Raw genomic sequence first — 23,713 nt, 5'->3', positions numbered from 1 at the left:
CAAGTTAAACAATTAAAAGGCAATGCTACCAAATACTAATTGAGTGTATGTAAACTTCTGACCCTGTCACGCCCTGACCGTGGAGAGCTTTTTATGTCTCTATGTTGGTTTGGTCAGGGTGTGTTTTGGGTGGGCATTCTATAGTCATTTTCTATGTTTTGTATTTCTTTGTGTTTGGCCGGGTGTGGTTCTCAATCAGAGGCAGCTGTCTATCGTTGTCTCTGATTGAGAATCATACTTAGGTAGCTTTTCCCCACTGATGCTTGGTGGGTAGTTATTTTCTGTTTTGTGTTTCTGCACCTGACAGGACTGTTTTGGTTTTCGTTCTTTCTCTTTGTTATTTTTGTTATAGTGTTCAGTTTAAATAAAAAGCATGAACACTTACCACGCTGCGCTTTGGTCCGATCCTTCTTCAGACGACGAACGTTACAGAACTACCCACCACCATAGGACCAAGCAGCGTGGAAGTGAGGACTGGACATGTGAGGACATCCTGGACGGCAAGGGATAATACACACAGGAGGAGAACCTGGCTGGAAGGGATGGCCTCCCATGGGAACAGGTGGAGGCAGCCAGGAGAGCGGAGGCAGCAGGAAAAGGGAACCAGCGGTATGAGAGAACACGGCTGGCAAGGAAGCCCGAGAGGCAGCCCCCAAAAACTTTTTTGGGGGGGGCACACGGGGAGTGTGGCAGAGTCAGATTGGAGACCTGAGCCAATTCCCCGTGCTTACCGTGGCGAGCATGTGACTGGTCAGGCCCCGTGCTATGGGGTGATGTGCACTGTGTCTCGGCCGAGCATTCACAGGCCTGTGTGCTCGGTGCCAGCGTCCTGCATTTGCCAGGTGGAAGTGGGTATCCAGCCAGAACGGGTGGTGCCAGCTCTGCGCTCGAGACCGCCAGTGCACCTCCATGGCCCAGTGTATCCAGTGCCTCGGCCAAGGAAGAGGCCTGCTCCTAGAGCCAGGTCTCCTGTGTGTCTTCCCAGCCTGGTGAGTCCTGTGCCTGACACCAGCCCGGAGCTTCCAGAGGCGCCCTTCAGCCCGGAGCTTCCAGAGGCGCCCTTCAGCCCGGAGCTTCCAGAGGCGCCCTTCAGCCCGGAGCTTCCAGAGGCGCCCTTCAGCCCGGAGCTTCCAGAGGCGCCCTTCAGTCCGGAGCTTCCAGAGGCGCCCTTCAGTCCGGAGCTTCCAGAGGCGCCCTTCAGTCCGGAGCTTCCAGAGGCGCCCTTCAGTCCGGAGCTTCCAGAGGCACCCTTTAGTCCGGAACTTCCAGAGGCGCCCTTCAGTCCGGAGCTTCCAACAAGTGTCCCCAGCCCGGAGCCCTCCAGGGACGGCCTCCAGCCCGGAGCCTCCAGAGACGCCCTTCAGCCCGGAGCTTCCAGAGGCGCCCTTCAGTCCGGAACTTCCAAAGTTGCCCTTCAGTCCGGAGCTTCCAACAAGTGTCCCCAACTCGGAGCCTCCAGGGACGGCCTCCAGCCCGGAGCCTCCAGAGACGCCCTTCAGCCTGGAGCTTCCAGAGGCGCCCTTCAGTCCGGAGCTTCCAGAGGCGCCCTTCAGTCCGGAGCTTCCAGAGGCGCCCTTCAGTCCGGAGCTTCTAGAGGCGCCCTTCAGTCCGGAGCTTCCAGAGGCGCCCTTCAGTCCGGAGCTTCCAGAGGCGCCCTTCAGTCCGGAGCTTCCAGAGGCGCCCTTCAGTCCGGAGCTTCCAGAGGCGCCTTTCAGTCCAGAGCTTCCAACAAGTGTCCCCAGTCCGGCCCCCACCACTACGAGGGTCCCTAGTCCTGGGTCGGCGGTGAGGATCCCCGCTCTAGAGGGCCACCTAAGTGGGCCGAGCCAGAGGTGGAGCGGGGTCTACGTCCCTCACCAGAGCCGCCACCGCGGAGAAATGCCCACCCAGACCCTCCCCTATAGGTTCAGGTTTTGCGGCCGAAGTGTCACCCCATGACCGTAGAGATATTTTTATGTCTCTATTTTGGTTTGGTCAGGGTGCGATTTGGGTGGGCATTCTATGTTCATTTTTTTATGTTTTCTAATTCTTTGTGTTTGGCCGGGTGTGGTTCTCAATCAGAGGCAGCTGTCTATCGTTGTCTGAGAACCATACTTAGGTAGCCTTTTCCCACCTGTGTTTTGTGGGTAGTTGTTTTCTGGTTTTGTGTCTTCACCAGACAGAACTGTTTCGTGTTGTTACATTTGGTTATTTTGTCTCAGTGTTCAGTTTTTTAAATAAATAATCATGAACACTTCCCACGCTGCGCTTTGGTCCACACCTTCTTCATACGACGGCCGTTAAAGACCCACTGGGAATGTGATGAAAGAAATAAAAGCTGAAAGAAATAATTCTCTCTACTATTATTCTGACATTTCACATTCTTAAAATAAAGTGGTGATCCTAACTGACTTAAGACAGGGAATTTTTACTAGTATTAAATGTCAGGAATTGTGAAATACTGAGTTTAAATATATTTGGCTAAGGTGTATGTAAACTTCCGACTTCAACTGTATGTAGATACCATCGGCATTTGCGTTCTTTCACAACAAATGACCATCAAGTGATTCTGAGAAAGGGAAGGTACTCTTACCAATTAATTTATAATTGGAATGGAGTATTAGTTGTCCTCCAATTGTGAGCTTTGGCTATATTACAGTCCATGAGACAGAGCTATACTTTCTTTGTTGCGCTCAAACCGCAAATAAATAATTTACACTATCACTTGCAACTCATCTTCAAGCTTTGGTTATTTGAATCAGCTGTGTAGTGCTAGGACAAACACCTAAATGTGCACCCGGTGGGGCCCCAGGATCGACTTTGGGAAACCCTGATTTATTTGAAACCTTATGAGCCTAGCACAGGGCTCTCATACACTGTTGCTGGAGCGCTACCTTCATGTAGGTTTTTGCTCCAACCGCAATCTAGCGCACCTCATACTTTATCTGACCAGAGCCATTAATACAAAAACATAAACACAAAATATATCCAATTCAATCACGAGTGCTGAGCAATTAGTGCTTTTGAGGTTGGTTTGTTTTAGGTTCGATTATTAAAAAAGAATCACGGTTTCTACTTTGGTTTCGATATTATTCTTTTTAAAATGAAATGCACTATGCATGATGTTGGTTGAATGCTGTAACAACACAGAATAAAACAATTAATAAAAGTCCCGTGATGGTAGTGACTGCCCATTACTGCTTATCACTTATCACTTGCTTATCATTTATTCACATTACTTTACTTTAATAAAATATTTCAGTTGTTGTGTATATTACATTTGTTTTATTTGATGGCTTTATTATTTCATTCCAAGTCATCATCTCATCTCTATAGGGCTGCTGCCTATGCTGTCTGACAAAATCTATTTAGTAGTTCTATAAAGTAAATAAGGCATACTTTAATGGATTATGGTCATTGTAGTTAATGACCACATTTTCTGCGCTAAACTATGTACAACCTTGGCCTGTTGGAAACTACAGCGCCGTACTGCATCGTTTGATCTGATATATCTCTAGAGAAACTGAGGAATGTGCGCATTGAGCTCACAGAAAAAGAAAAAAAACGAAATGGAATTCAAATAATGGAACTAATTTGGGTCAATTCATTGAATTTTGATTAATAACTCAGCACTATAAATCACAGATATTACTTTGGAGTGACCTGTATAAGTCAAACTCTCCTCCAACACAATGCCAAAACATGATTCATCTTCCTCTGTGCAGCCCACTTCTAAACAGAGATAAAAACACACTCTAATCACCGTGACTTATGGAGCGATGTGATCTATTGACAGTGACCTTGTCTGATCCGGGGCGGGGCGGGGGAGCTGGTCTGTTTAGGGGCGTAGTAGTTTCCATCTTCAGCTCCTGATCTAGAATGTTCCACTCAAGTGGCTTTCAATGAACTTGCTGACTTGCTCATCATTTATCTGGCTAGACGTCTCTTTGGCTCGGCCTACACCGGCACTTATCCTCCCCTTCTGAACCCCTCCCCTTCTGAACCCCTCCCCTTCTGAACCCCTCCCCTTCTGAACCCCTCCCCTTCTGAACCCCTCCCCTTCTGAACCCCTCCCCTTCTGAACCCCTCCCCTTCTGAACCCCTCCCCTTCTGAACCCCTCCCCTTCTGAACCCCTCCCCTTCTGAATCCCTCCCCTTCTGAACCCCTCCCCTTCTGAACCCCTCCCTGTCTACACCTCTCAGCCCTCCCCGTCTACACCTCTCAGTCAACCCCGTCTACACCTCTCAGCCCTCCCCGTCTACACCTCTCAGTCAACCCCGTCTACACCTCTCAGCCCACCCTGTCTACTGTACACCTCTCAGCCCACCCCGTCTACACCTCTCAGCCCACCCTGTCTACACCTCTCAGCCCACCCTGTCTACTGTACACCTCTCAGCCCACCCCGTCTACACCTCTCAGCCCACCCTGTCTATTGCACACCTCTCAGCCCACCCCGTCTACACCTCTCAGCCCACCCTGTCTACTGTACACATCTCAGCCCACCCCGTCTACACCTCTCAGCCCACCCTGTCTACTGTACACCTCTCAGCCCACCCCGTCTACACCTCTCAGCCCACCCTGTCTACACCTCTCAGCCCACCCCGTCTACTGTACACATCTCAGCCCACCCCGTCTACACCTCTCAGCCCACCCTGTCTACTGTACACCTCTCAGCCCACCCCGTTTACACCTCTCAGCCCACCCTGTCTACACCTCTCAGCCCACCCTGTCTACTGTACACCTCTCAGCCCACCCCGTCTACCCCTCTCAGCCCGTTCCCGTCTACTGTACACCTCTCAGCCCACCCTGTCTACTGTACACATCTCATCCCATCCCGTCTACCCCTCTCAGCCCGTTCCCGTCTACTGTACACATCTCAGCCCACCCCGTCTACACCTCTCAGCCCACCCCGTCTATTGTACACATCTCAGCCCACCCCGTCTACCCCTCTCAGCCCACCCCGTTTACCCCTCTCAGCCCGTTCCCGTCTACTGTACACCTCTCAGCCCACCCTGTCTACTGTACACATCTCAGCCCACCCCGTCTACCCCTCTCAGCCAGTTCCCGTCTACTGTACACATCTCAGCCCACCCTGTCTACACCTCTCAGCCCACCCCGTCTACTGTACACATCTCAGCCCACCCCGTCTACCCCTCTCAGCCCACCCCGTCTACTGTACACATCTCAGCCCACCCCGTCTACATCTCTCAGCCCACCCCGTCTACTGTACACATCTCAACCCACCCCGTCTACCCCTCTCAGCCCACCCCGTCTACACCTCTCAGCCCACCCTGTCTACACCTCTCAGCCCGTTCCCGTCTACTGTACACATCTCAGCCCACCCCGTCTACACCTCTCAGCCCACCCTGTCTACTGTACACCTCTCAGCCCACCCTGTCTACTGTACACCTCTCAGCCCACCCCGTCTACACCTCTCAGCCCACCCCGTCGACACCTCTCAGCTCACCCCGTCTACACCTCTCAGCCCACCCCGTCTACACCTCTCAGCCCATCCCGTCTACACCTCTCAGCCCACCCCGTCTACTGTACACATCTCAGCCCACCCCGTCTACACCTCTCAGCCCACCCCGTCTACTGTACACATCTCAGCCCACCCCGTCTACACCTCTCAGTCCACCCCGTCTACTGTACACATCTCAGCCCACCCCGTCTACACCTCTCAGCGGACCCTGTCTACTGTACACATCTCAGCCCACCCCGTCTACACCTCTCAGCCCACCCTGTCTACTGTACACCTCTCAGCCCACTCTATCTACTGTACACCTCTCAGCCCACCCTGTCTACTGTACACCTCTCAGCCCACCCCGTCGACACCTCTCAGCCCACCCTGTCTACTGTACACCTCTCAGCCCACCCCGTCTACACCTCTCAGCCCACCCCGTCTACTGTACACTTCTCAGCCCACCCTGTCTACTGTACACCTCTCAGCCCACCCCGTCTACACCTCTCAGCCCACTCCTTCTACAACTCTCAGCCCACCCCGTCTACACCTCTCAGCCCACCCTGTCTACATCTCTCAGCCCACCCCCCGGGCTGTGTGGGAGAGAGACAGAGCTTCCTTGGGGAGATGATAATGTTTGCTATGGGCCCAGGGGAGGGGAAAAAGAGATGGAACCACCCCCCACCAGCTCCCACATTCCACCCCTGTTTGTTTTTGCCTCTTCCTAAAGCACCGGACCTCTCGTTTGCTTGGTAACCAGGCAGTTGGAGCTGGTCGGCATTTCTGTTGCAGTCCGTTCGCCTCCTACCTGGTCGTGCCTTGGAGTGCCTCTCTCCAAAGCTGTACTCATGGAGTCAGGCTCAGCTCTATAACTCAACTCACAGCCTGTCTGTCTGTCTGTCTGTCTGTCTGTCTGTCTGTCTGTCTGTCTGTCTGCAGCCTGCAGCCTGCTGCTTCTGCTAATAAAACCTGGTGCAATGCAATGTCAGGCCTAGCGCTATAACTCAACTCACAGCCTGCGAGAACTACCTGTTAGTCTGACACCTTCTCCTCTCTGATAATTGAACAGATAGTTTTGTTCAAAAGCAACCTGGTCAAAAAACTAAAGGATAGACTACTACTGCATTGCTTTGTCATTGAATCAAAGCCTGTGGGTTGAGTTCTCCAGTCTCTAATAGATTCTATAAAGTGGATTCCCCAGCCCAACCCAGGCTTTTAGTGTTGGGATGAAATAATAGCAGCATTCATTTATTCTGCACTGAGGTTCACCAACCCCTTTGCTGCATCCATTCTCCATTATTGTGCAATGTGCCAGGGGGTAGAGTGATTGAGCCAGGGGACAGAGTGATTGAGCCAGGGGGTAGAGTGATTGGGCCAGGGGGTAGAGTGATTGAGCCAGGGGGTAGAGTGATTGAGCCAGGGGGTAGAGTGATTGAGACAGGGGGTAGAGTGATTGAGACAGGGGGTAGAGTGATTGAGACAGGGGGTAGAGTGATTGAGACTGGGGGTAGAGTGATTGAGCCAGGGGGTAGAGTGATTGAGCCAGGGGGTAGACTGATTGAGCCAGGGGACAGACTGATTGAGCCAGGGGACAGACTGATTGAGACAGGGGGTAGAGTGACTGAGCCAGGGGGTAGAGTGATTGAGCCAGGGGACAGAGTGATTGAGCCAGGAGCCAGACTGATTGAGCCAGGGGACAGAGTGATTGAGCCAGGGGGTAGAGTGATTGAGCCAGGGGAAAGAGTGATTGAGCCAGTGGGTAGAGTGATTGAGCCAGGGGGTAGAGTGATTGAGCCAGGGGGCAGACTGATTGAGCCAGGGGACAGAGTGATTGAGCCAGTGGGTAGAGTGATTGATCCAGGGGGTAGAGTGATTGAGCCAGGGGGCAGACTGATTGAGCCAGGGGACAGAGTGATTGAGCCAGTGGGTAGAGTGATTGAGCCAGTGGGTAGAGTGATTGAGCCAGGGGACAGAGTGATTGAGCCAGGAGCCAGACTGATTGAGCCAGGGGACAGAGTGATTGAGCCAGTGGGTAGAGTGATTGAGCCAGGGGGTAGAGTGATTGAGCCAGGGGACAGAGTGATTGAGCCAGGAGCCAGACTGATTGAGCCAGGGGACAGAGTGATTGAGCCAGGGGGTAGAGTGATTGAGCCAGGGGACAGAGTGATTGAGCCAGGAGCCAGACTGATTGAGCCAGGGGACAGAGTGATTGAGCCAGGGGGTAGAGTGATTGAGCCAGGGGACAGAGTGATTGAGCCAGGGGACAGACTGATTGAGCCAGGGGGAGGACTGACTGAGCCAGGGGACAGAGTGATTGAGCCAGGGGACAGAGTGATTGAGCCAGGGGACAGAGTGATTGAGCCAGGGTTCAGAGTGATTGAGCCAGGGGACAGCGTGATTGAGCCAGGGGGAGGACTGACTGAGCCAGGGGCTGGAGTGATTTAACTTTTGCAATGTTTCATCATTGAGCACAACATGAACCTCTTTGAGATGAAAAGCATGAATCCCTATGGTGACAAACTGGTTGGAATGTTAAATAGAAAGTAACCAGGGCAGGGCAGTTAGATGACGGAGCCTACATCTGCCTTTGATGCTGAGTGTAGCCGTTGAAAGGTGTCTGTTTTCATACTATAATTGCTAACATCAAGCGCTCTGCTCTTCTGTTCAGGCTGAGGCTGTTCAAGCTGAAGGTGCTCAGGCTCAGGGGCCTGGTGCTCCCTACAATCTACTATTTCACGTAAAATAACGGCAGGGTTCTTTTAACATCAACTACTACCAATTGAAGATGCCATTAATAATCTTAACTGGCCAGCAACAGGCCAAAGTAGACAGCAGTGTTCAAACTGACAAGGTGTTGACTTCCCACAGGTTGTGATAACCTACTGCTGGAAACAACCCACCATACATCCCTACTATTCTTACTGTATCAAAAACATGCTGCTGAGTATCACTCTCTTGCCATTTATCCGGGCTTTTTCCACGTCTCTGTCCAGCCCTACTGCGTCAATCTGCTTTTTATCCATAGCCCCTCCCTGCCTTGATGATGGATCTGACTTCAATTGCGTTATTAACTGTTAATAGAGGGAATATACCGTTCAATAACACCCACTTCTGTTAGCACAGGATAATTCACTCCGTATTTTATCGGCTCAACTTTCAGAGTGGTGCCAATGTCATTGTGCTGTGGCATACTACAACGTGAGTGAGTGAGATTGCTAAATCTTCTGTGTCCATAGGAGGAAACACAAACATATTTTAATACCCAGGATTCAGTGTTTATGGCCTTGTTCTCCAACGTGTCATTTAGAACATAACAGGAGAGCCAACGACTCTTCGCACAATAGAGGAACTGTTGAAGGACATGGCCGTAATGAGTATGTTTCCATCCATCCCTTAAAGTACCATGGAACAGAACTGCCAGTGTCGAGGAGTGCTGCGTTCGCCAACAGCACCCTTTTTCTCGAAAGGATCTATATTTACAGTAAAACACAGAAATAAATATGAAATTACTGGCCTTTTCTGAAACAGAATCTTTCCTTGAATCAAGATATTTGGGGTTCTGTAATTCTCAATAACCCAGCTATTAATGTGTGCTTTCTTGGAAGGCGAATGTAATACCACGGAACCCGGCCAAACTGACCGACTCCATCCAAGTGCAAGCAGCGCAGAGAGAAAGCATTAGGCTTGTGGTTCCCTGATCTTTAACTCTTCAGAAAACAACGGCATCTCCCCCGATCCAAAATGAAGACTGGATCACTGAGAAGAGGAAAGGTTTAGTGTTCATAATTTGGGTATTTGAATGAAAAACCTCAGCAGGAGCAGAACAGGGATCTTTTCCTAGGAGTTGATTATGTGGGAGGAGAAGGTAAAGGAGTGGAATGTTTGTCTACTAAGTAGGTGTGTTCCAAGGTGTATTCCATGACTTCATATTCCACACTGAACAACACTACTGTCATAAATACAACAGAATTAGAGAGCATGGCTACTCTCAATGTTCACTAATTGTAAAAATCAAATTAGTATCAAAAACAAGCAGCATTGAAAAACCCAATGGCAGATTGACAATAAGGTGTTTATGGAAACCACTAAATAGGGCCACTTTTAGAAGTGGAAGTTGACATGCAGCAGTGCTGGTTGATGTGGTGTCCCATGATGACCTACTAAGGGACATAAAAACCCTGAGCTGAATACTGACTGAATGGCCATCCAATGACCTTTCTACCTACAGTACTGGAGCAGGTGAACTCACAGGTCATTCGTCCATGGAGGCCCTGGTAGCAGCCAATCACTAACCAGTGTGAGTCATACTGTACAGTACCAGTACCCATGGTCTGGCTCTAGTTCTGAGAGAGTGTAGTGAAACTCTCTCTCTCTCTCTCTCTCTCTCTCTCTCTCTCTCTCTCTCTCTCTCTCTCTCTCTCTCTCTCTCTCTCTCTCTCTCTCTCTCTCTCTCTCTCTCTCTCTCTCTCTCTCTCTCTCTCTCTCTCTCTCTCTCTCTCTCTCTCTCTCTCTCTCTCTCTCTCTCTCTCAGGGTATAGAGTTAAAGTACATGCCTGACTGAGTTAAGGCTTTGACCATAGATGTGGCCGGGTTCATGAGTCAAATAATTAGAAGAAATCATACAAATTATCTAAAAACATAAGCAGCATAGTTTTTCAGGGACTAAAGAAAAGAAGATCCAGTAATCAGAGACATGCAGTAGCCTGCTCATGTTCTCAGTGATAAGCAAGGCATACCCTGCGGTGCTGTTCACTTCAAGTCTCTCTGAAGCTTGGCAAGAAAGAAAAGATGAAAAAGAAGTGCAAAAGAGATGCTGAAAACAGAAGAAAATGAGACGAGATCCATTACTAAAGCGCCAGAATTACAACAAAGAAAAATGCTTTTAGAGGGGTTGGAGCTAAGTCAGCCGCTCTTAAATAGCAGTGATTGTTAACAGAGCTATTGGATTAAATGCATAGTCAAACCGCACTTTAACAGCAACAAAACATTTCTAAATGAAAGGAAATGTATAAAAGTCCTTGTAAAAAAAAGCCATGGAGAAGAGCTCTGCAGAATGCCGTTTCCAACGAAAACACCGTAAATGTAAATGTAAATGTTTGTCTGTTTGGAGCTTGTTCTGACTGTATGTACACACACACACACACACACACACGCACGCACGCACGCACGCACGCACGCACGCACGCACGCACGCACACACCAAGCAATGGACACAACCAGTTTCCTAAGATGAACAACAGATGTGGCCATCGACAGTATTTTGGTTCAACAACGTTCTCTACAATAATACCATTGGTTGTCTCCTCATTTGCTATATCATTTTTCCACCATACTTTTTCCCCATTAGACTTTAGTGCTTCTGGTAACCTTTCCATAACTTTGGTACAGCCAGCAATGTACGGCATACTTTTAACCAGAAGTTCAATGCAAATCTTAGATCAACAGAAACCAAGCCATGCTGCAGAAAAGTAACAGTATGAATTGAGATGAGGATACACCGTACTGTAATATGTTGGAATGGTAACATAATGAAGACGTCTTGAGTTTGAGTTGAGTGCACTAAGCAACCATTGACAATATGTATGGTTATACAATAGAGTTGTGCTCAGTTGGTCAAAGTTTGACTCTGATGTGCACAGCTTGGGTTTGGCTTGTGAAGAGCCATTTTCACGAGGCCATGGGGGTCGGGGCTTGGTAGTGTATTGAGTTCCACTCTAAGGCTACCATTTAGAGAAGGCTACCATTCAAAATGTAACATGTTTTCCATCACAGCTTAAATGACCGATGACTACCATTTCAATCAGGGTGGGAAATGTACTCTTTGGTCCACCAGTCACTGGTGGATGCCCTAATTTTACCAGCCACTCAATTTGTTTACCAGATAAATAACAGAAAACACTGTACCCCATCCCGCTTTCACCACTGTGGCATTTTCAGAGATGACACACACACACACACACACACACACACACACACACACACACACACACACATGTTGTTGTTGCTTTTTTACATGTGGGCTTTGGAGACATTTTGTTTTACTACTCCCAAATGCTCTGTGTGACCACCCTCCAATGTGGCTGGTAAGAATAGACATTCTACCAGTAAGAATAGACATTCTACCAGTAAGAATAGACATTCTACCAGTAAGAATAGACATTCTACCAGTAAGAATAGACATTCTACCAGTAAGAATAGACATTCTACCAGTAAGAATAGACATTCTACCAGTAAGCATAGACATTCTACCAGTAAGCATAGACATTCTACCAGTAAGAATAGACATTCTACCAGTAAGAATAGACATTCTACCAGTAAGAATAGACATTCTACCAGTAAGAATAGACATTCTACCAGTAAGCATAGACATTCTACCAGTAAGAATAGACATTCTACCAGTAAGAATAGACATTCTACCAGTAAGCATAGACATTCTACCAGTAAGAATAGACATTCTACCAGTAAGAATAGACATTCTACCAGTAAGAATAGACATTCTACCAGTAAGAATAGACATTCTACCAGTAAGAATAGACATTCTACCAGTAAGAATAGACATTCTACCAGCCAATGCCAAAATCTACAAACATTTGGCTGGTGGCTGGTGTTAATTTCCCACCCTGATTGCAATCCAGTCCTCCCTGCAAATAAGATTTGAAGTAACTCTTAAAATGTCAGCCTCATGCCTCCCCCCAAATGTAGCAAACTTATTTTTGTTTTATTATAACTGGTATAGTTTTTATCTCAATTGCCCCCCCCCCCCCCACACCCCCCAATGGTCATGCTGCTCCCCCTATTGTCATCCACCCCCACCCCCCAATGGTCATGCTGCTCCCCCTATTGTCATCCACCCCCACCCCCCAATGGTCATGCTGCTCCCCCTATTGTCATCCCCCCACACCCCCCAATGGTCATGCTGCTCCCCCTATTGTCACCCCCCCCCCCACACCCCCCAATGGTCATGCTGCTCCCCCTATTGTCATCCACCCCCACCCCCCAATGGTCATGCTGCTCCCCCTAGTGTCATCCCCACACCCCCCAATGGTCATGCTGCTCCCCCTATTGTCATCCCCCCACACCCCCCAATGGTCATGCTGCTCCCCCTATTGTCATCCCTCCCCCACCCCCCAATGGTCATGCTGCTCCCCCTATTGTCATCCCCCCCACCCCCCAATGGTCATGCTGCTCCCCCTATTGTCATCCCCCCCACCCCCCAATGGTCATGCTGCTCCCCCTATTGTCATCCCCCCCACCCCCCAATGGTCATGCTGCTCCCCCTATTGTCATCCCCCCACACCCCCCAATGGTCATGCTGCTCCCCCTATTGTCATCCCCCCACACCCCCCAATGGTCATGCTGCTCCCCCTATTGTCATCCCCCCACACCCCCCAATGGTCATGCTGCTCCCCCTATTGTCATCCCCCCACACCCCCCAATGGTCATGCTGCCCCCCCTATTGTCATCCCCCCCCACCCCCCCAATGGTCATGCTGCTCCCCCTATTGTCATCCCCCCCCCACCCCCCAATGGTCATGCTGCTCCCCCTATTGTCATCCCCCCCCCCCCCAACAGTCTTTCTCGGCCTCCACTCCAATAGACGTGTATTTATTCATCATTCATCATTTTCACTGTACCCTGCAATCACACCTGCAACCCTGTACATGTGACAATTAAACACTCCAAATCTGACATACATGTCTTTCTGAGTTGAGGACATTACAGCGTCAAACCATAGAACAGCAGACAATGATCTTCCCCTCCAAAGCCAAATCCCCCCCAGCCTTGAGACAGAGCCAAGGTGCCCAGACTGACCTACTCGCAGCTCCTGTCCGAAGACAGTCCTCTCCCCCAGGGCGGAGCAATTCCAGCGGCCATAGCGGAACTGGTACTGACACTCATTGATGCCCAGCTGGGCGCCCTCCCCCACCACGATGATGGCATCCGGGCGGCTCTGGCAGATGGCCCTCTGGCGAGGGGCCAGCCCAGGGATCTTGTTGCAGATGATGTTGGCACCCAATGCCACCACGGAAGACAGGGCCCTATGGATCGGGAGGTAAAGACACATGCACATACATACACACACACACACACACACACACACACACACACACACACACACACACACACACACACACACACACACACACACACACACACACACACACACACACACACACACACACACACATAGTCAGTCAGTGCTACTGCAGGATATATTACATAGACTTTAGGCCTCTCCAGACCAGGAATAAATTAAACCAAAGCCTTGATGAGCATTCCTTAATTACTCAGTGCTGTTTTGAAAAAATATTACAATTTAATAGATTAGAGGTGAGATAGCAAAGAGAGCATCTGAAACCAATATCTGATGCTGCAGAGGATTGTAAAACAGATCCAAGGCAGAAAATGACATTGTGTTTATTTGCTTACTGACAATGCCTCTCCGCATTGGTTTGGCTCGTGATCGTAGAGAAATGAGTTGGGAGTTTTGCGTTAATTGTTAGGTAACATGGCTAGAATTGTTTCCAGGGATGAGGGAGCTGGGCAAGCCTTGCACCGGCACAACCGTGCCTTCAATTTGTAACTGGGCTTCTCAACCAAGAAGTCACACACAACTATGTTATCCCGACGAATTTGAGATTGATCTGTTTAAAGCATGCATGCAGTGTACTGCACCGCCTATTAATCTCTTTCCTGTGCGAGATTTCTTTCCTTTATCCACATTTTGAGAGCTATGCTTCAGTATGCCTGGCTAATAGCAAGGTTTCCGACACCAGCCTCTCTGCAAGCCCAATAAGGTGCAAGTCCTCGAGGGTTAACCCTAGATCAAGCAGCCACCCCTCATAGCCTGGTTCCTCTCTAGTTTTCTTCATAGGTTTTGGCCTTTCTAGGGAGTTTTTCCAAGCCACCGTGCTTCTACACCTGCATTGCTTGCTGTTTGGGGTTTTAGGCTGGGTTTCTGTACAGCACTTTGAGATATCAGCTGATGTAAGAAGGGCTATATAAATACATTTGATTTGATTTTACCCATGACATGACACCTTGGAGCTTCTGCTCCAAAGAGGTTGTTTTGTAGCTCCTCTGATCACCGCCTTGGGACTTAATATCATCCCGGTTTCTGACACATGTTGGATGGGTTTGGAACAGTCATGTACCAGAAAACAGACGGCTAAACAAATGGGGTTATTTCTCTATCAGAGTGTTTATAGCCATCCAAACCCTGCAGATACATGCCTTTCAAACATGTCAGTAGGAGCCGTAAAAGAGCATGAAGACGAATGCCAGCTTTGATGTCTGACGTAGGCCTTCAAGGGCTTTACCACAAGCAGGGCAAGCTGATGCAGGCAAGTTGTGTGTCAGCGAAAAACGACAGTAGGGGTAGAGAGAGAGAGAGCGAGAGAGAGAGAGAGAGAGAGTGCGAGAGAGAGGGATAGGGATACAGGGGAGAGAGAGGAGAGAGAGAAGAGAGGAGGAGAAGATAGAAAGGGGAGAGAGAGGAGAGAGGGAGATAAGAGAGAAAGGGGAGAGAGAGTAGAGAGGGAGAGAAGAGAGAAAGGGGGAGAGAGGGAGAGAAGAGAGAAAGGGGGAGAGGAGAGGAGAGAGGGGGAGAAGAGAGAAAGGGGAGAGAGGGAGAGAAGAGAGAAGAGAGAAAGGGGAGAGAGAGGAGAGAGGAGAGAGGGGGAGAGGAGAGAAAGGGGAGAGAGAGGAGAGAGGAGGAGAAGAGAGAAAGGGGGGAGAGGAGAGAGTGGGAGAAGAGAGAAAGGGGAGAGAGGGAGAGAAGAGAGAGAGGAGAGAGGAGAGAGGGGGAGAAGAGAGAAAGGGGAGAGAGAGGAGAGAGGAGAGAGGAGGAGAAGAGAGAAAGAGGGAGAGAGGAGAGAGGGAAAGAAGAGAGAAAGGGAGAGAGGGGGGAGAAGAGAGAAAGGGGAGAGAGAGGAGAGAGGGAGAGAAGAGAGAAAGGGGGAAGAGAGGAGAGAGTGGGAGAAGGGAGTGTGACAAATAAAAGAGGGAGAGTAGAGAGAGCGGGGTCAACTGCATTTTGTGGATTCCCCTTCAAAACGATTATGGAACAAAACCATACTGCCCCTCTGACTCGAACAACCCAAAGAGTGAATGAATATTGATTGTAAATTGGTTATGGCCAACCATGTTCCTCTTGATTATTTGGCTCTCTCCAAATAAAAAATAAACCTTGAATGTAAAACCACATGACATGTTGAAATTAAACCATAATGGCAACCAGTCATCTCTGGCAACAAGAAATACTTGTCTAATTCAGGCTCTTTGGTACTTCATCTGCACTAGAGGAGGATGTACTATGGATGTGTTGTGGGTAAGCTTCAGTTGCAAAAGTTGTTTAAAATTCTTAAAGATTCAAACATTTAAGCCCAGTGAACTCAAATGAACTGCAAAGGATTTCATTAGTTCAAAAGAGATGATTCAGACATCCCTGCTTGCTTCAAAACTGCTGTGCATCCTAAGCAACATATACCTCTCTGTTTTTCATATCCAAAACCATATGATAAATGAAGCTCACCCATGCTTTGATCTTTACAAAGATAACATAACCACCGTGCAGGCGTTAAGAAATCAGGTGCTTAATCAAAGTCTGGCAAATGCCATTAGAAATCTCTCAAATGTCATTACAAATCTCAGCTTCATATCCATCCAAAACTGAAATTGAGATATAAAGTAAATAATTTGTGAAGCACAGAACACTAAAATAACTCTGCATACCTTTCAAACCTGTTGTTCCTTGATGTCTACTAAACAAAACCATTCAAATGTTCCACCAACCTTCTCTACTGTAAAACAACCCCCATGGAGTTTGTGGTTTAAATGTATGTTTAAATGTATGTATGCATATAGTGCATTATGCTAATGTTTATGAGGTCAGGTGCACTGTAACTGAAGCTCTAGCAAGGTAAACAGATGCTCTGGATTACACCACGTGACACATCCAGGAGAACAAAAGAGTTTGGCAAACAAGGATCCCAAATATCCTATAACAACAATAATAACAGTAATACCTGTGTGTCGCGTCTCGGTCAGCAACGAGTCACTGTGCACCTCACTGACTATTAAAGTGATTATGAGGAGCTTAATGATGTTGCTATTATTCTCCTGGGTAATAGTATCCTTGCCATTTCCAGCTGCCAATTCCCAGTATCACTGTCTAACATGGGCTTGCAAAAGCAGCAGACAATGCAAAACAGAGCGTTCCTCAGCTAAGCTGTTAAATCCCTGCATCATCAAAGTGCACAAATGCGATTCTGTTTGCTTAGTGACAACTCTGTGTGCACAGTAGCAGTTTACAACAGAAAGCACTGCAGTAGACACAGCTAGGAGCCCCATTGCCTGCTCAAATTAGATATTGTGAATATGTGTTAACCAAAAAATGTGTTGACCAAAAATGTGTTATCCGGTCTTCATGTTGTTAGTGTAAGTACTTTTGGTAAATGTTTTGAAGGAAAAAATAAGATCTACAATAGATACTAAATAAAAATACTGTGTAAACGCAACATGTAAAGTGTTGGTCCCATGTTTAATGAGCTGAAAAAAAAGATCTCCGAAATTTTCCAAAAGCACAAAATTTGGGGTACAAATTTGTTTACATCCCTGTTAGTGAGCATTTCTCCTTTGCCAAGATAATCTATCCACCTGCCAGGTGTGGTATATCAAGAAGATGATTAAACAGCATGATAATTACACAGGTGCACCTTGTGCTGCATGGGGACAATAAAAGGCCACTCTAAAATTGGCATGCTGACTGCAGGAATGTCCACCAGAGCTGTTGCCAGAGAATTTAAAGTTAATTTCTCTACCATAAGCGCCTCCAATGTCATTTTACATCATTATTTCAGCACATCCAACCGGTCTCACAACCGCAGACCACGTGTAACCACGCCATCCCTGGACCTCTACTTCCTGCTTCTTCACCTGCGGGATCGTCTGAGATCAGCCACCCGGACAGCTGATGAAACTGAGGAGTATTTATGTCTGTAATAAAGCCCTTGTGTGGCAAAAAAATATTTCTGATTGGCTGGGCCTGGCTCCCTAGTGGGTGGGCCTATGCCCTGTCATGTGAAATCCATAGATTAGGGCATAATGAATTTATTTAAATTGACTGATTTCTTTATATGAACTGTAACTCAGTAAAATTGTTGAAATTGTTGCATGTTGCGTTTATATTTTTGTTCATTATAGAAACAATTCTGCTACCAGAAATGTACAGTAGGCTATGTAGGGATGTTAACAATAGCAAATCCAGGGATTCCCACAGTGTATTATTGTGCAGGCAAAATACCCTTCCCACAAACCTTCCATTATAAAGTGGTGGGTTGGATGGGGCTACACTCACACACCTATTTCATCAGAGAGAATGCCTTTGATATGACACAGCATTAAGCTCACAGGTATGTCTCACTGAGAAATAAGATGTCAGACACAAAGTGCTCCAGTGCTAAATTGCTGGAATATCAATTGTGAAACGAAATAAAACCGTAAGATTTGTTTTGTGGAAATTAAGGATATCAATTAATAATATTTACCTTAAGTAAAAACAAATAGTTCTCTAATGAAAAGCTTTGAAAACTTGTGTAATATATGTAGGCCTATTTGAAGGCAAGATAAATAAGTAGAACAGCTATGGAGCTCGTCTTCATGTATTATTCCACGTTGATGTTATTAGGGTTTAATATGGTAAAAACGTATTTCTAAAGTTCCCCGTTTTAAAAACCGTATACTGATCCTGTTTAGTGACGTGGTGCAATAAAGGCAACTTTAAATGTGTGATTGACCTTAATTTAATATGATTTAATTGAATGATAGCGTACTCTGACTAATCCCTCTGTGTGTGGATGAGTCATTTGCCACCCATGCAGTTCACCAAATGTCAATGTGAGTTTAACACATATAAACATTAGTTACACATGTAATGAGAGCGAAAGGAGCACCTTGGAGGATGGGGATCACAATCCTCTCTTTTCTTTTTCTACTTTAAAAACATCCTCATCCCTAAAACCTATTTCATTTTCTGTACTGTAAGCATGCTTGAATTATAAATTCAAACAATGGCATGTAGTTTATAATGTGCAAATCCATACTAAACATAGGCATAGCCACTTTTAACTGCAACCATAAACCACATATATTTTTACATCAAGTTCGGGGTCTCCAGCAACATGAAGTTTAGGGTCTCCCGGATGGATTCAAAGTATGGTTCGGTAATTATTTTTAAACCGAAAACAAAACGTTATCTTGCGAGAGCAACTGATTCAATGACGCAAGTATTATGACTAGTGTCAGTCACGTGCATACATGTCAGAGACCGATGTTTTAGAGACACTTTTCCAGATGTGGCTTTAAATTATACCTTGGTAGATCTGCATAAAACCATGGGTGATGTAATGCATAAATCCGAATCCATATCCATAACTGTGACAGGTAATAATCCAATGCATGCGTAAAAGCTATTCATACCTTCAGGGTTTGGTAACATAGGGGGAAAAATTAAATAATGTTCTCTCTCCATTTAAATGTCTTGAACATCTCTGCCACTCTGTGGCCAAATGAAACCGTGTCCAACCGTCATACAATGTTGTAAGGAGGATTTGGGTCTTTAAGAATAATAAATAGACCTAACAAAAAAGTATGTATATTACCTCATCAGAAGCAAGTCCTGTGTTACAACCCGCCCATAAAATAGGACTTCGGTTAATTGACATCGACGTATAACTCGATCCGTTATTTACCACGTGGACCGGAGGGATTCCCCAGCTACCTGAAGCATACATGTATGCTTTGATAACGAATAGATTTTGAGTATCATTTTGTCGTTTTAAACGGTAAAGTCTTTAGAACACAATCGAATGTCTGGAAATACCCAATATTCAATCAAATTCGGTGCGTAACATGCTCACCCAAGCAGAAAAGCGCTGACATCGAAATAATGTTGAATCTTAATTTTGATATACCCTAGTTGTCTTAAATTACTTGTTCTATATTCAACAATGTTTTATGCTCTATATTCAAACCGTTTTTATTAGGGACGTACACTGTGGAAGCAAACAACCATACCTTAACCAACAACATGCGCCAATCTTTCAGAGAGAGATTTAACAACAGAATTATCCATCAAGTACATCGAAAATGAAATTCATATAGGCCTACTCAGTATGTCTTTGAACACAAAAGCACAGAAGTGAGCTAACTAAGGGGCCCGTTGATTGGGTCAACTTACAGGTAGCTCCCACTCGTAAGGATGAGGAAGATCTGTGGATAGTAGACTGATAGCAGTACACTGCGCGACGAGAATATGATCATGATGACATTGAACAAATGGCCGCTTTCTGATGGAGTGAAAAGAAATACTGTGATAAACTCCTTTTTAATTCCTTGATGTCGCTCGTTTTAGTTCCCCTTTGCTCCAAAATCAAAGAGCTGACTCCCCGTTTGCTGCGATGCGTTTGCGGTGCTCGCTTGAGTGGCGGTGCTATGCAGCTCCTAGCTCCCAGTCCCAGGGCCGTGAGTGTGCAGCGGGCGCGGAGATTGGCTCTGTCATCTCTCAGCGGTAGAGGCTGTTACAGAGTGTGGTTTCCGAGCCGGAATGATGATGGTTTTAGGGATTTTGGATGGCAGAAAAGTGCCTTTCTTCACTCTCATGAGAGTCGTGGCTGCCATTGGGCAGAGAGAGACACTGCTATCCGCCCACTTCTGCGCCACAACAGGACCATAGGGTGATAGTGATCCGCTGCTACCCTGGACAAGCTGTATTTCATTCATCAAATCAAACTCCAAAGTAAACAAACACTGGCGCACTCACGGACGGTTTCATATTTAGGCCTACTGATTCACACACACATCATCAGTTTGAAAAAAAAAACGTCCGTGCGTAATGGCCTAAAGCAAATATATTAAATTGTATTGCAAACATTTTATCCAATGCTTGTTCAAAAAGTTAATGCGACCATATCGTTATTTAATTAATAGGCATACATTGTGAATAGCCTAATAACTAACTGTATATAAATTATCAATTGATATGATGTGTTATTAATGGCTTCAGTCTATCTATAAAAGAAAACTGCAGGTTAAGGTTTTAACACCAACAAGCTCTCACAGTCTCACTGCAGAATTAGACGTTTTAATACTCAGGATCCGCAAGGTGCACTTTTGCGTTGAACCCGGTGAATGAAAGGCTCTGTCTGCACAATCGCTTCAGCCCAACGTGATTTCACTCGTCACCTACAGACTCCACGTATTGTGTGTGAAGAGGTCATCGTGAAAGATTTCCCCAGGCTGATGCAGGGGTAGTGGGCGCGGGAATTAACTAACTGGTTTGGCTTGATGAAACCATGAGATATCTGGTGACGCTTCACTTGGAGTGTTTTTTTCCGATTTGAACTGTTTCGATGTGAATACCTGTGGAGGTTATCCGTTAGGCCTATTTCACTCAAGGATCACAGCAACGGAACGAGCTGGGGAATGACACGTGTTGTTTTGATAACTATGACATGGCTATGGATTCTTGTATGAGGAGCAACACTAGTCTGAAAGGCTTACCTCTGTTGAAATAGATGTGTTTTATTACTATTTTTTATGAACTGGTTGCATATAATTTTTCTCTATGAGGTATGGCATCTCTTCTTGTTTTTGCAAACACAGAACATGTATAAATCATCTCTCTTTATGCATCAAGGTGAGCTATTGCAAAACAGGTAAAAACTCAGTCTAGGCTGTGGAATGTGGAAATACAACTCAACCAGGCTGCCGCTATTAATGAAGGTATGCAGCAGTGAGCCGGAGCGGTGGAGACAGACAGCGGGTCAAATGATCTCGCTATAGAGCGACAGACTAACCAGACTCTGAGCAGATGAACAAAAACTCAAATTGAATATGGATTAATCTTCTTTGGGGGTTTTTGCAAACCGCTAAATAATTGGACAGCTTTTACGCACGCGTCCAGCAGTTGTCCTTGATGGCTATGGGTGTCAGGTTCATTTGAACACTGACATGGACGGAACACACTGAGGTGTTTTACTTAGTTTGTTATATATCATTTAGGTCAAAAGGGCAGGTGCGTCGAATTACTGCCCGAATTACACTGCATTTGTATACATTCAGAAGCCGTATGTGGTACAGGCGTGCTGTAGGCTATATTTAAAATAATAATACACACAACAAAGCAACATAAACATATTGACAGTTGCAATAAGTACATTTACACTTACCCAAGCCTTAAGTAGATGATGCCAAAACACAAGAAGACGTAAAAACTCCACCTTCGGAGGGGTCTGTGCATGATCATAACCGCTTCTGGGACTGGCCATTCACTAGAATGAAATGGTCACGCTTACGTTCACATTGGCAACACCACAATACCTAACCTTTCCAGATGCAGATAGGCCTGTAACTTCTGTTTTCCAAAATGTAAAATCTAAACACCTTTGAAATATTTAGCCGTCTGAAATCCATTGTCAACGCGTCACAGGTGAGAGTCGCAGAGTGATGTTGATCCAAAACGTGCGTGTTAAAAAACGAAACACTTATGAGAGTGAGAGAGAGGGTTCGAGGAGAAAGATGAGTTCTCGAGTGAAGCGTTCTTATATTTCGTCCTTTGTATCAAAGTAGGGCAAGTTATGTATTCTCACTTGTTCTTGCTAGCGCCAGGTACATTTACACCCGGTGCAATGTCCTCTTTTTCAATAGAATCTCGTCTGTATTGAAGCCGTGACACTTCGGTTGCAGTTCCTCTCCCTTGACGACATCTTAAATTCTTTCCATGTAGCTGCAGGTACTCTAATGCAGGTAACAAAAGTCCTATCCACGCCTCCTCCTTTGAACTGGTATGGATATGCAGGGGATGGGACGGGCTTCAGAGTTGAGCTGAACACGTGCAGTTGTTGTACAGTAACATACAGATAACCGAACCGAAACGGCCTTATATACTGTAGGCTAGTTGAGGTTGCAACCTTGGGTATTGCCCACCAGGAGATAGACTTTCCTCATCAAGTAGCCAATCAATGGTAGCGATTAGTCCACCAGTTTACATTGTGACTAGTGAGTAGAAAAGTATTCTGCATTTAATTCGTATAGCAACAAAAAAACTTTTATGGCACATTTTGTGAATTATAGACAATATGTAAAGCTCATTAGGGAAATGTATTTCTTATTTCTCGATAGATCAAATCATAGGGCTCGTTTTCAATAAATACGCGACAGATTTTCCTACTATGATGAATGCGTTTTAGAACAATACGTAAAAATGCCTCCTTGAGTGTCTGTCCCCTGGGGTCCCTTCCTGCTGTATAATACTCCCCCTGGTGGCTAAAGGAGACAACTGCTGTCTTACTGCCAGAAGTCTTCTGTGTTACTGATCAGTCCTATTTGATGTGAGTGGGTGTGCCTCTGAATGTGTTTCTGACTGGGTCAAGCTAGGTCTTCTAGTTATATCACTACTCTTTTCACATCAATATGCCATCACACTTGACATTACAGACAGTTTGGTGGCTCATTTCATGCATGTATATTTTAATATGATGTGCGCCTGTGTAATCATTAGAAAGTGTAAATCACCATCAATATGCAATATGCAAATGTGTTTAAATTGAGTTCTCTTAATTTCTGTATTTTTTTGTTGCATTTGAATTGTTTAAATGACAAAGAAATGTAATCCATTATTCAAGATTCCATAAGATTTTGATTCATTAATGCTCTTTGTCAAAACAGCACATAAACTGTAAGTCATACCATATTTGAACAAAACTATACGCATGATTACAGTTTAAAGAAGAATGACAGACATGACCCATCTCTGTGCTGCTGAGAGTTATTGTTAACCACGAGAAACAGACAAAACAGCAGAAACCTTTGTTTCAAGATATCCTTGCTTTGTGGTTTCTAGGCATTTTCCTTCAAAACATGTCCATCAAAATTCCAGATGGATTTTTTGAAATAATGAACGTCAACATAAAGACTCAGGGCGACGTAAAAATACACGAATTTGATGTGTCCCTGTAAAAGATGGATTTGCTTCTCTCTCTTCAAACACAACTCTTGGTAGAGGCAGGATGGTCCTGTTTAGTTTAATTAAAACGTTCAAAGGAGCTCCCATGTTTTATTAAGCCCGATCCTCAAAGACCAGGGACAAAATACGTCAATGCCATTTGTCACCCGCCACTGTCATTGCAGACAGACATGTCACACACATAGGCCTACACACACACAGGCACACACACATGCACGCACACACACACACACACTCATGACACTGTG

At 46.1% G+C, this 23,713-nt stretch overlaps 1 protein-coding gene across 2 annotated transcripts in view; it reads right to left on the bottom strand.

Annotated features, from left to right (window-relative positions):
• Positions 1-22,334, bottom strand: part of LOC129855219 (protein Wnt-7b) — a 65,165-nt gene extending 42,831 nt beyond the window's left edge. The window contains exons 1-2 of one of the 2 annotated variants that reach the window (XM_055922631.1): positions 21,670-22,334; positions 13,253-13,479 (exon numbers count right to left, since the gene is read on the bottom strand). In XM_055922631.1, the coding sequence (XP_055778606.1) occupies positions 13,253-13,479; positions 21,670-21,746 (304 nt within the window). In that variant the 5' untranslated portion in view covers positions 21,747-22,334. Of the gene's footprint in view, positions 1-13,252; positions 13,480-19,679; positions 20,200-21,669 lie in introns of those variants that run through there. The other variant, XM_055922630.1, reaches the window with a different exon arrangement.
• Between the last annotated feature and the right edge of the window lie 1,379 nt (positions 22,335-23,713).

Source organism: Salvelinus fontinalis, chromosome 5 (assembly GCF_029448725.1).
Source record: "Salvelinus fontinalis isolate EN_2023a chromosome 5, ASM2944872v1, whole genome shotgun sequence".
In the NCBI taxonomy this organism is placed as follows: domain Eukaryota; kingdom Metazoa; phylum Chordata; class Actinopteri; order Salmoniformes; family Salmonidae; genus Salvelinus; species Salvelinus fontinalis.
Note: the sequence above shows the minus strand (reverse complement) of the source record. Positions and strands in the feature narration are given on the sequence as shown.